The 13827-nt window shown below is 43.1% G+C and overlaps 1 protein-coding gene across 1 annotated transcript in view; it reads right to left on the reverse strand.

Annotated features, from left to right (window-relative positions):
- The window catches only part of ARFGEF3 (ARFGEF family member 3), a 157536-nt gene that overhangs the window by 18114 nt on the left and 125595 nt on the right, over nucleotides 1-13827 (reverse strand). The window contains exons 22-26 of the mRNA XM_003790289.3: nucleotides 12253-12432; nucleotides 8592-8736; nucleotides 7187-7309; nucleotides 4444-4547; nucleotides 2560-2704 (exon numbers count right to left, since the gene is read on the reverse strand). Coding sequence (XP_003790337.2) covers nucleotides 2560-2704; nucleotides 4444-4547; nucleotides 7187-7309; nucleotides 8592-8736; nucleotides 12253-12432 — 697 coding nt within the window. The remainder of the gene's footprint in view (nucleotides 1-2559; nucleotides 2705-4443; nucleotides 4548-7186; nucleotides 7310-8591; nucleotides 8737-12252; nucleotides 12433-13827) is intronic.

Consider the following 13827-nt stretch of genomic DNA (forward strand, 5'->3'; position numbering starts at 1 on the left):
TTAATAAAAAGATAATTGTCAGATTTCTTGGGAGCCAATGATAGCAAAAAATAAAATATTCTTCTATATCCACTGCCTTCGTCTACATATACAGTTTTTATAAAATGCCTTAATTATGGAAAATATGTATAAAAATAGCCATTTTTAACATGTGCAAGTTGGTGGTATTATTACAGGAATAATGTGTGCAGTTATCACTGCTATTTCTAAAACGGTTTCATCCTCAACGGAAACTCTGCAACCAGCAAGCAGCCATTCTGTAGTCCCCATAACTTCTAATCTATAAATTATTCTTAATTTTTAGGTGTGATCATGGTAATGTGGTTATATTTGCTGTCTTTAAAAAACACACTGAAACATTTGCCTTAAGATAATCTGGAAGGTGGAGGGGGGAAAAGAAAAGAAAAGAGATACACACGACCCAAGATTGGCCATAAATTGATAATAGTTGAAGCCGCTGATGGGAACATTGTATTATTCTGCTTTGAATATTCTCTACACCTAGGTGGTGTCCACAAAGTTTGTGTGCCATTTAAACTTTATGTCCACCCTGTATATCTGTGTCTGTATATATTTGGTATATGCTATCCAGTTTTGTATTTGAAATTTCTTTAGGAGAAAAAATTATTTGCCTTCGGAAGCTAGAGGAATAATATCTGAGAACATGTCAATTTTGAACACTAACTTGAATTACTTTCTCTGATCTACTATGTTTTACGCATAATTATAACTTTAAAGTCCCGAATGAATTGATTATGTGGGAAACTCAAACAGGGGCTTAACTAAACTTCATCCATTAGACAAAAAGCTTCCTAGAAAAAAAAAATCAATTAATGATGTACACAAATAGGAAGAAGAATAGTCCGTGACACACATAGCTGTTTAGAACCATTTTTTTTTTTTTTTTTGAGACAGAGCTTCAAGCTGTCCCCCTGGGTAGAGTGCCGTGGCATTACAGCTCACAGCAACCTTCAACTCCTGGGCTCAAGCGAGTCTCCTGCCTCCGCCTCCCAAGTAGCTGGGACCACAGGCGCCCGCCACAACGCCTGGCTATTTTTTGGTTGCAGCCGTCATTGTTGTTTTGGCGGGTCCGGGCTGGGGATTCGAACCCGCCACCTTAGGTGTACGTGGCTGGTGCCTTAGCTGGTTGAGCTATAGGCGCCGAGCCTAGAACCATTTTTAAGAATGTATTATAGATAAATGACATTAGCTTCTGCTTATAATTATTTGGGTTGGAGGCTTAAAATGCTAAGTAAAAGTTAATCATTAGACTGAACCTTCTATTAGGCAACATCTAGCCAATGTCCAATATTTAGTTTTCTATATTAGATATTTATCCTTTCCTATCATTATTCCTCACAACTAATCTGAACTCATGAAGTTTTATTGTTAATAATCTCCATTGAAAACTGTACATCTTCTGGCTACCCTTATAAATGAATTTGTAACAGCAAAATAACAAAACAAACAAATAAAAACTAAAAATAAAACCTTCCCTAAAAAGTCCTTTTGCAAGGGTTTAGAAAAAACCCCAATATACAGAAATTAGACCTACTTAATGGTAAGATTTCCATTGCTAGCTGCAGGACAGGATAGTCTTCTGAGACAGAAGACAGCAGGTATGAGCATGAGTTAATCCATCTGAAAATTATCCACCCTTACTAGACTGAACTTTGATTCACAGAGATCATGCGGGACCTAATTTGAAACAAGTTCTTTAAAATTATTCTTTCCATGAGGCTTCAGCTTCACCAGTCACAAATAGATTCTTTAGTAATGGCTTAATTTCCCCAGTCTCTAACCAAATAGTCCTGCAGGAAGTAATTATGTCATGATTGTGTTTCCTAAAAGACACTAAGGACAATTACCAGCCAATTTAAGTGACGATTCACCAATGCAACTTTGTTCCAATTCGCTAACATGGAAAGAACTCAGAGTTTACATTTAGTGGAATGTGCAACATTGTCTGGAGGCATCCACTGAAAAGTGATATTTTGGGGAAGTCTAGAGGCATCCATTGAAAAGTGATATTTTGGGGAAACTTTACATAGACTTGTTCCAACAAAATTATAAAAAATGACAAGAATGGATAACCATTCCTATGATATATGCTACTGTTTGGATGCATCTCCCAAAGTTCATGTTTTGGGAATAATCCCCTCTGCAACACTGTTGTGACTGGGACCTTTAAGAGGTGCTTAAGTCTTTAGAGCTCTGCCCTTGGGAATGGATTAGTATCATCAACTTGGGAGTGGGTTCCTGATTAACAAAGGATTCCAGCTCTCTCCCTTCTTCTCAAGTGTTCTCTTGCCCTTCTGCCATGGATGGTGCAGCAAGAAGCACCCCTTCCCAGAAGCAGGCCCCTCAGCCTTGGACGTCCCAGACTCCAGAACTGTAAGAAGTACATCTCTGTTCTTTATAGAGTGCCTAACCTCAGGAATTCTGTTCTAACAGCACTAAAATGACTAAGACAATCTATGAGCTATTTAATTTGTGGCTTAAGCTTCTGGGAATATGGACGTAGAGAATAACTCGGTTTAGTCCAATCAATTAACTTACCAGTGTCATCGTCAAAATCAGACAGGATGGATTCCATTCCATCCTCACTGCTGGCTGACTGCTCCTGAAGCCTGCGAGGCAAGCTAGCAAGTCGCCCGCTGAGGAATATTGGCTTCAAGGGCATTTTGTAGATTTTGGCCAATAACTAAATTAAAAAAAAATTGCAATTATATATTGGAAAAAGCTGCACTCTGGGTGTTAAAGAACAGTGAAATTATACACCAATACTAAAGGGGAATTAGAGAAGCTCCCAATATCTAACAATTTCTAAGTTTTTGGTTGTGATTTGGATTTATAAATGTAGCTTATAAGAAGCCTTCATCCCATGAAGCTGATGAAACAGCATTTCCTAGCAAAAAAAAAAAAAAAAAAAAAAAAAAAAAAAAAAAGTGGGGAAAAGACCCTATGGATAATTTTTCAGTATTTTAATTACATGTGAGTTTTATAGACTTTTATAAACCTATAAAAGGGAAGCAGGGAGTATGTCAAGACTTTTTGCCATGGGAAAAAAATGTTGAGCGGGAATCATTGAGAAGAGTCTGCAGGCAAATGGGATGCCAGACTCTGACTGCCCCTTCCCTGACTCAGCCTGTAAGGAAACACAGAGGCAAGACTGGAGAAGTGGGGGACTTGGAGGCAGAGTGGGAGAAATGAAGGTCTCAGAAGCAGAGCTGATAAGAGGGAGTGGGCTCTGGGCTCCTCTCTCACTATGAGGGCCCAGGCCCCCAGGGATCCCTCTTGCTGGGATGATCACCCAAGAACCCTTATGTCTTATGAATTAGAATTGTGCCTGCCATGCCCAGACTGTTCCAGAAACCAGGGAAATGGCTGTGAGTGAGAAAGACAAAATTCCTGTTCTCACAGGTCTTACAGACTAGAATTTTTTCACAACCAATAAATAAAATCGGATAGGAATGTTATAGGGAAAACTGAACAGGTGGTACTAGAACGAGTGATGGGGGTGTGGGGTGAACACTGGCTGGAGTTGCAGACGTTTTAGCCCTGCTCTCTCTGAGGAGGTGAAGTTTCTCATGGGATCTGGAAGAAGCCAAGTATCACATGGAATGTGGGGAAGGTGAGTCCAGGCAGAGGGAGCAGCAGTGGCCCTGGGCAATAATGTGCTGGTGTACTGGGGTGGGGGTGGGGCAGAAAGTCAAGGTGGTTGGTTGGAGAGCAGGATCTGAGGATAGAAGGGGAGCGAGCGGGATCACGTCACATGGAGCCGGGGGGGGGGGGCAGCTGGAGGGAGAAGCAGGGCTGCATGTCCTTCCTAAGGCCATGGGGCAGGAGAAGGTGCAAACACAACCCAGAAGAGACCTGGGGACACAACTTGGGAGGGCAGGAGAGAAGCTATTGAGAGAGGACTTCAGCAGGGAGCACCTTCTCACTCGTCGGCCACTGAGGCAGGAAGGGCCAAATGCGTGAAGGCCCCTGCTCCCTTAGATAAGCCCACACAGGGCTCTCTTTACTGGGTCTTGATTGAACACATCCCACTTTCTTTTTTTAATCTCCCTTTTCACTGTTTGCAACCTGGCCCTCCACTTTTTGGTACCATCATCCGGAAGTCTTTCCATGACCTTGTGACCCCTTCTACAGGAGGATGCAAATACAAAGATTACGGCAGTTCATGCCTCCGAGTAAGAAGGAGAAGTTTCAGGGATCTCAGAACCCACGTGTGTATTCTAGCATGTTTGCATTATTTTCTTATCTTTGTGGAAAGGGTAGCGACAGAAATTTATACGCTAAACCTGAGCTCTTGTCTCCTCAGAGACAGCAGAAAGCATTTCTCTGGGACTTTAGCAAAAGACATCCACATGCATTTTGGCGACATCTTCTGAGGCAGGTCTCAGGGCCTGGAGCACGGCGTGGGCAGGGCCCCCGTACCTGTGAACAGCGCCTGAGGTAATCCAGGGCTGGGAGGCACAGGTCTGTGGATGGGGCTCCTGGTCCTGGGACACAGTCTCCAATCTCTTTACAGTCCACCTCCCCTGGGCAGCATGGGGGACAGAGACCAACAAAGTTACCCTTGCTTGGCTCCTGAAAACAGGAGACTTACTTATTCACATAGTATTAATTCACCAAATATTTAACAAAAATAGAGAGAAAAGAAGAAAAATGCCCCTAAATTGTACAACTCCAAAGGAAATGCTGGGAAAAATCCTTTCAGACATTTGTCTGTGCTAAATACAGCTGGGACCATACTGTACAGATTATTTTGTTGGGATTACACTGTTGTATAACTTTCTCTTTCACTGAACACTGAACACTTCTTTCCTATTCTAACACTTACAGTACTTTCAGTGGCTGGATGGGATCCGTTTGTACAAGGGCACCCTGAAATCGAAATCTCCAGGCCCTGCTGTTGGACGGTGTGACTTCTGAAGCTTTGATGACAAGGGACAGCCCCAGAGACAGGGCCTAGGTTGGGCTGGAATGAAGCACTCCCTCCTCCCTTTGGAAGAGGACTTGATCATTGCCAGGGCACAACACTAAATGCTGATGATAAATGAGGTCTCTGGGAAGAGTCTAAACATCTGGGGTGCAGGGATAGAGACTACTTAATTGAATTTAAATGATTTCTGGTTTTTGTACATGTCTAGAAATTTAACACATCTGTAGAGGGGCATCTAGATTTTCTGTAGGAATAAATAACCTAAATTACTATAATTCTTCTTCTCATAATGAGTCTATCTCTATACTTTTAATAAAATCATTTCACAGTATGATAATTGTTTCTAATTGTCTACAATTGTAGCAACCAGCATCATCCCTTGTGAGTAAACAGACGTAATTACTAGGCATTAGTTAAAATTCAGAAGCAAAGAGGCATGTTTCTCCTTTAAAAAAAAACGAAAGATAAAACATTTCTTATGGTTTAGATCAGGGGCTGGCAAACTTCTGTTGCAAAAAGCCGGATAGTAAATACTTTAAGTTTATAAGTCATACTATCTTTATTGCAACTTCTCAACTCTGTTGTAGGTGAAGGAGGCTATTGCCAAATGAGCATGGCTGTGTTCCAATAAAACTTTATTCATAAAAACTGTCAGTGCGTCAGATTTGGCAGGTGGGCCACAGTTTGTCAACTCCTGGTTTAGATCAATATACCACATAATAGGAAAACACAGCCCAGGCCAAATTCATGCTGAAATAAACAGGTAGGAATAAAAAATAAATTTCCTATCCGTTATTACAGCAGGGGTTCCCAAGTTTTTAACCTGGCTGCTGTGTTAGACATCTGAATCTATGCAAATGGCAGTAGTCAGGCACAATGGCCATACTGGGGGCTTGGCCTTTTCCACTGACCCCCATGTCCCACACAAACAACTCCAAGTTATGATTTACAGATGAAAAATAGAACCTGTTTTAAACATCCTCTATGTGATAATTAACTTGGCTGGATTAAGGGACACCACGACTGCTGGGAAAGCATTATTTCTGTGAGGCTGTTTCTGGAAGAGATTGGTATCTGAATCAGTGGAGTTGTCATCCCAACCCAAGGTGGCAGCCCACCATGCAGTCAGCTGAGGCCCAGATAGAACAAAAGGCAGTGGGAAGGTAAATTCTCTCCAAACCCGGGACATAACTTCTCCTGCCTTAGACATCAGAACTTGAGGTTCTCTGGCCTTTGGCCTCCAACTGAGAGTTACATTATCAGTTCCCTGGTTCTGAGGCCTTCAAACTTGGACAGAGTCATACTACTGGCATCTCTGGTTTTCCAACTTATAGACAGCTTATAATGGGACTTCTCAGCCTCCATACTCACATGACTATTTTAAGAATCAGAATTAAAAATTTTGAATAAAACTAGAATTTTCGAGCCCAGAATATTCAATATTGTGCTTATGCAGAAAATGACTCTCCTCAATGTCACATAATTAGCAGCCTGAGTTGATTTCCCGGTTCCTTAACAAAAGTTAAGAATGTCTCCTGCCCTAGGTTTTTCTTTTTTTTGAGACAGGAGCCTCAAGCTGTCCCCCTGGGTAGAGTGCTGTGGCATCTCAGCTCACAGCAACCTCCAACTCCTGGGCTCAAGCAAGCCTCCTGCCTCTGCCTCCCAAGTAGCTGAGACCACAAGCGCCTGCCACAACGCCCAGCTATTAGGTTTTATTAATTGTGAATATATTTTGGAAGCATAGAAGTCTCCCTTCTTTGAGGCCTCAAGTTTCAGGAACTACCTAGCTAATTTTATACTTAGTTTAAGAACACTTTAACACAACAGACTCTCACAATAAAACATGACTTACTATGGCAGATTTTTTTTAATGTAGCTCAGGTTTATATGGAATGAAAAGAATGGGAAGGGTATTAGTTAAACCAAATGTTTAGAAGAAGCTTAAACGTTTTGAGAGTTTCACCATAGGGATTTCTTACATCTAAGAACATTTTAAAATAGGACAAATATAAAGTTGATATTATTCTTTGAAATGAAGTTGTTATAAAATATAGAATGAAGATATTCCATGATCACAATGGGAAGTATCAACCTTGGACAAGATCTACTCTATTTCTGCAGTAAGCCTTCCACCTTGGGGTACACAGCACCCCACCATCTGCTTATATCCCAGGATGCTCGCTGGTCTCAGGATGTCTGTGCCCGGCCTCCAGTCACACAAAACCATCCACTTACCCAGTCCCTTGACAAACTTCATAAGGCACATGATGTAACTAGTGGCTGCATTGGCAAAGACCTGGATGTTGTCCGTATTGAGAAAAGCTTCAAATACGTCAAACACAGGAGCTTGGCCTTTCCCTGAGAAAGGAAGATTGTAGAAAGTCAGTTTATACCCTTCAGGTTGCCCATCCTCCCAGCACCTTCCACAAGGCTGGAAAAGATCTACTCTAGAAAGACCTGGGCTTTTTGACAGGGCCCCTGGGTTGGCTCTGACGTGATCCTCAGCTTTGCCTACTCTGGAGCCAGAGGAAGGCTATGAAGAGAGAACTCAGGAGAGAAGGGAGGGCAGAGCTGGCTGAATGCAGGGCTGAGGTCACATATTGGTCTATAGGGCAGTGAACTACATGGCTCTATAATGCTTCTGCATAGATAGTTACAGAATTTCTGCAGGGCATGAAGGGCAGGTTTAGACAAACCTCCAATGGCACACACAGGTATTCATACATGTGCAGAAAAGATCTGAAACTACTATTCTTTTAGAAAGGTTTGCTTGGTTTGAACTTGACTGGCCTCTGGGAACTTGGGTCCCAGAATATTCCTAGACCACAGCTAACTGATAAGGGTAGTTCAACATGCCAAGATTGTTCGTGGAAACCCTGTGGTTTATGCCGAATACCTGCTTCCTTTGGGGGGGAGTCTGGAATTTTGGTATGTGCAAGACAGAAAGTGTGTACCTGACCAGCTGGGCTTCCTTGGGCACAGACATTACAAATATGTCGCCATGTTTTCACTGCTGGGAAGAGTGTACCCTGTGTGATCTCTCGTGGGAGAGTGAGACCAAAAGGAAGTCAATGCATAGATTCTCCCAGGTTCTGTGTGTCTTTTCCCCTCATAATCTGTGTCCTTACTATATTGCCAAAACAAATTTTAGACTTGAGCTGTGTAATAAATCTTAGCATAACTATACGCCAGCTCCCACAGGTTTCTGAATATAGGGATGGTCTTGGGGACCTCCAAGACAACATCCCTGGGCTCTGGGCATGCTTCCTGGTGTCCATCCATTCCAAGCTAGACCTAATCTCTCTAATTCTGATTCCTCTGTGTTGTGATACCTTTTTGCTTTTTACAAGCAAGTGGATAACATTTTTCTTTTGGGCTTTGGGAATGAACTCAACACAGCTGTGTGTAAGTGAAACAACAGACGCCTCTCCGCCTTTTGACCACTTGTCAGTGAGAGCAGGGCCTGACCATGCTCAGAGCTCTCAGCAGAACTCATGTCCCTGCTAGGTCACATGATTTCTCGCTGACAAGACATGGCTGAATGTCTGTCTTCTCTGTTGTTCAAGTTTTTCTTTTGATAGCATGAACCTTGACCTAGAAAACGAATGCTCTATGGTAAGACTCATCCAAACATTCTTACCCATGGAGTAGTCCCCAACCAGGTACTCCTTCACTTCTGACTTGTTCCCGCTGTGCACTGTTTCCAGAGCACTGAACAAGGGCCTCCATCCTGACTGGATCTGTGTGGAACACACTTCTACCAGCTCACCAATGGATGTCACAACCTGGCAGAGGCAGAGGAGGTGGCATTTAGAATCCTTTCCTTATGAGGGGAAGAATGCCTAGGAATGTCAGCCATATTGTATTCATCTACATCTTACTAATGACCAGGGTTACCGGGCATCTTCTCACGTGATTCCCCATCTGTAAATATTTCACTGGTTTTGTAAATTGGGTTTGTTTTCTCATTATTGTCTTGTTCTTATCGTCCCTGAAGTTCCTTATGGATTTCTGAACTATGATTTGTAAATGTTTTTTCATAGACTTCGGCTTGTCTTTTTATTTTTTTACCAATGTCTTTTGAAGAGTAAAAGTCTTTAACTTTCATGAAGTACAATTCATCAACTTTTCTTTTAACGGGAAATATTTTTGGTGTCATTTCTAAGAAATTTTTGCTTAATCCAAGGCCTTGAAGATTATTTCCTATGCTATATTCTAAAAAAATTTATTGTTTTAACTCTTACATTTCAGTCATGACCCATTTTAAGTTATTTTTGCATATGGTAAGAGGTAAGAATGTAATTTTTTTCTTTTTTTTTTTTTGAGACAGAGCCTCAAGCTGTCCCCCTGGATAGAGTGCCATGGCTTCACTGCTCACAGCAATCTCCATCTCCTGGGCTCAAGCGAGTCTCTTGCCTCAGCCTCCCTCCCAAGTAGCTGGGACCACAGGCGCCTGCCACAACACTCGGCTATTTTTGGGTTGCAGCCATTATTGTTGTTTGGCGGGCCCGGGCTGGATTCGAACCTGCCACCTTAGGTGTATGTGGCTGGCACCTTAGCCACTTGAGCCACAGGCACCAAGCCAATTTTTTTTTTTTTTTGAGATAGAGTTTCACTATGTCACCCTTAGTAGAGTACTGTAGCGTCACAGCTCACAGCAACCTCAAATTCTTGGACTTAAGCGATTCTCTCACCTCAGCCTCCCAAGTAGCTGGGACTACAGGCGCCCGCCACAATGCTTGGCTATTTTTTTTGTTGCAGTTGTCATTGCTGTTTGGCTGGCCTGGGCTGGGTTTGAACCCACCAGCCTCAGTGTAGGTGGCTGACACCCTAAATACTGTGCTATGGGTGCCGAGCCTGTAAGTTTATTTTTATGACGTATATTTGAACACGATTTGCTAAAAATAACATGCTCTCTCACTATTGAATTAAATGGCATCTTCAACAAAAACCAATTGATCATAAGCAGGAGAATTTATTTCTGCACTCTTCAGCTCCATTGATCTGTGGGTCTATCCTTACACCAATACCATACTGTGTTAATTAGTGATGTTTTGAAAGCTGGTGGTATAAATCCTCCAAAATTTTTTTCAAATTTGTTTTCTCTATTCCAGATCCTTTGCACTTTCATATAAATTTGAGAATCACCTTGACAATTTCTTCCAAAAAGTCTTCTAGGATAGGAATTGCACTAGATATACACATTGAGTTAGCGAAATTTGCTTTAATTTCTCTTAGCAGTGTTTGGAGGTTTTGGAAGTTGATTAAATTAAAAAGCTTCTGTACAGCCTAGGAAATAATCAACAGAGAAAGCAGAAAAACTACAGAAAATATACACGATCTACACATCCCATAAAAGGCTAAAACTTGAACGTACAAAGAATTCCAAAAAATCAGTAAGAAAAAAATTAACCCCATTAAAAAGTAGGCAAAAGATCAGAACATTAGTTTTTCAAAAGATGGACAAATGGCTAAGAAACACATGAAAAAAATGCTCAGCAAAACTCATCATCAGGGAAATGCAAATTAAAACCGCAATGAGACATCACCTTACTCCTGTTAGAACGGCTTCTATTAAAAAGTCCCAAAACAACTGATGCTGGCGCAGATGCGGAGAGAAAGGAATGCTTATACACTGTTGGTGGGACTACAAATTAGTACAACCCCTGTGGAAAACAGTATGGAGATTTCTCAAAGAACTAAAAGACCTACCATTCAATCCAGCAATCCCACTATTAGGTATTTACCCAAAGGGAAAGAAGTCATTTTATCAAAAACATTCCTGTAATTGAATGTTTATCGTAGCACAATTCATAGTTGCAAAGATGTGGAATCAACCCAGGTACCCATAACAAAATGTGATATATGTATATGGATATTATGGAGTACTACTCAGTCATAAAAGGAAACCATTATCCTCAGTGAAGTATCTTAAGAATGGAAAAGCAAACACTCCATGAACTCTTCAATCAGTTGGCATTAACCAATGGGCACATTAGGCCACAAAGGAAAGTAAAAGTCATTGAAAGTCTAAGGGGCTTGGCTCGGTGCCTGTGGCTCAAGTGGCTAAGGCGCCAGCCACATACACCTAAGGTGGCGGGTTCAAATCCAGCCTGGGCCCACCAAACAACAATGACGGCTACAACCAAAAAATAGCCGGGCATTGTGGTGGGCGCCTGTGGTCCCAGCTACTTGGAAGGCGGAGGCAGGAGACTCGCTTGAGCCCAGGAGTTGCAGGTTGCTGTGAGCTGTGATGCCACGGCACTCTACCCAGGGGGACAGCTCGAGGCTCTGTCTCAAAAAAAAAAGAAAATCTACGGGGCTCCATAAGCCCCTCCTAATGGATCCAATGGAAGGGTATATGGCACACCTCCTGTGTGAAGGACTCAATACAACTCTGACTTTTCCTAACAAATGCAAACAATGTAACCTAGTCATATATACCTGTATATTAATCAAAAATTTTAAAAAATTGAGAGGGGCAGGGGAAGAAGGGCAAAAATCCACTTAACAAGTACAACGAACACTATTTGGGTGACGAGCACATTTACAGCCCTGACTCAGGCATGCATCAGAAACATCTGTACCCTCTTAATATTTTCAGATTTAAAAAATGAAAGAATGAGGAGAAAAAAATCTCTATTAAGAGGCGATGTTGAAAACAGGCTGACAGCATCCTCAGGGGCATGGTATTCAGTGAGTTCCTTTCTATTTCAGCTTCATAACGTTTGCACTAAGATCTGTCTTCTGTTCCCGTGCCCTCATGAGTGTGATAGCCAGAATTTCTGATGGCAAATTTCTTCATGGTACAACCAGCTGAAGGGCTCTGTTTACCTCTCTGAATTCTCATTATCACTTGGTTGTGGGTGTCTTAGGATTCTTTACTTTCTTGATAATATGTCAAAGTATTTAAAAGGAATTTTTAAACATTTATTCAACATCATTTGTGAATTTCGGGGGAGGTGGTCTGTGTCCCTAGCGCACCAACACGTTGGCTATGACATCTCCAGTTAGTTTCTTTAGCATGTGCCTCTGGTCGAGAGGATAGCAGGGGGTAGGAGCATAGGCCAGAAGGACAAGAAGATAGACCAGGATAGCCAGATTGCCTAGGCTCAAATCCCAGTTCCACCAGTCACTGATTATATATTCTTAGCCAAATTGCTTAACTTCTCTTTGTCACAGATTCCATGTGGGATTATTGGGAAGAGTAAGTATGTGGAACTCAGAGAGCAGTGTCTGCCACTGCGCTTGATAAAAGCCAGCCATGGTGGTGACAACGCTGATGGCTGTGTCCCACTGACCTGGTCTTGGACATCCTCATCGCACAACTCCAGCTGCATGATACGCTCCAGAGGTCGGAAGAGCGCTTCATTAAAGTGGAAATGGGGTGGCTCGTTCCAGTCCGTGAGGACCTCTGTCAGGATGTCATGGATGAAGGAAACAGCCTTCTGAGACACGTGTCTTTCCTTATGGCAGGCAGCCTGCAACAGTCACGAGAGAGTGGAACACACCAGGACAACAGGCAAGTAAGAATGTGGGTTCTGGAGGCTTTGCCAACCCACCTCGTTCCATGGGGGTGGGAGCGGCAACCCTGGTAAAGTCAAAAAATTCTAAAGGGTAAGAATAGATGGACTGGCAACCAAATTACACTTTCAAAAATAGAACCCGCTTATCAGACACAGCTCCACTTTCACTTTAATGTTTCTGGAAAAAATTAAGTTTCTAGTAATTTCTTTCTTTTTCTGTAACATGACAGTTTCCTTGAATGGTATGGAACTGTGGACCCCAACCCGTGGGCCACAGACTGGTACTGGTCCATGGTCTGCTGGGAACCAGGCCACACTGTGGGAGGTGGGCAGCGGGTGGGGGAGTGAATCTCCATGAGCATTTACAGCTGCTCCCCATCGCTCGCATCACTACCTGAACTCCGCCTCCTGTCAGTCACTGGTTGCGCTGAATTCTCATGATGCAAACCCTACTGTGGACCTCGTGTGAGGGATCTGGGTTGAACATTCCTTTCGAGAATCTAATGCCTGATCAGCTGAGGTAGAGCCGAAGTGGTGATGTTAGCACTGGGGAGTGGCTGCAATTACAGATTAGCATCAGCAGAGAGGTCTGCACAAAGTCAGAACTTTGTCACTTGCAAACTCCTATCAAAATCATTCCCCCTTCACCTCACTTCACCCCACTCCACTCCACCACTTCTGTCTCCCATGAAACCAGTCCCCGGTGCCCCAGAGGTTGGGGACTGTTGGTATAGAACACGCTCACTATAAAGGCACCAGAAGTCCTCATGGTCCCATGCTTAGCCATGCCCCCAAAGACACAAAGGTTAGACGAGCCATCTGTCCCTCAGTGGGGGTGGCTGATTGCCACAGAGCTCTAATTGGTTTTCCACTCCTGGTATCCGTGCCCTTTTGTGGTCCTCTCTACGCTAACCCTAGGGCTGCACAGGTGACTTGTGACATAGCCTGTCCCAAAACTTTTGTACTAAGAACCACCTATGATCTTTTAGCTCCAGACCACTCAGGTTGACACCAGATCATAAAGAAGGAAAACCTGGCTGTGCAAGGCCCCTGGGTGGAATAACTGGAAAGAGAGAGGGTCACAGTGAGACCAGGCAAGAGCTGCCCATCAGGGTAACTGTCCAGATGCTGTGAGGTATAATCACAAAATAGTGTTTGTGGCCTGATGATGGGCGAGTTCTCATTGCTCTCTGGGCACAGAGCTTTGTGACCACATGTGACTGGAAGCCCTGGTGCTGGCTCTGCTGTCCCCTGAGTTGTCAGTTCCGGCCTCTTCCCACCTTCCCAGTGCCCACCTCCACCAGGTATAGGCCCTGAATTGTCAGTCCCGGCCTCTTCCCACCTTCCCAG

This window comes from Otolemur garnettii, unplaced genomic scaffold (assembly GCF_000181295.1).
Source record: "Otolemur garnettii isolate 467f Iridium unplaced genomic scaffold, OtoGar3 scaffold00042, whole genome shotgun sequence".
Lineage (NCBI taxonomy): Eukaryota > Metazoa > Chordata > Mammalia > Primates > Galagidae > Otolemur > Otolemur garnettii.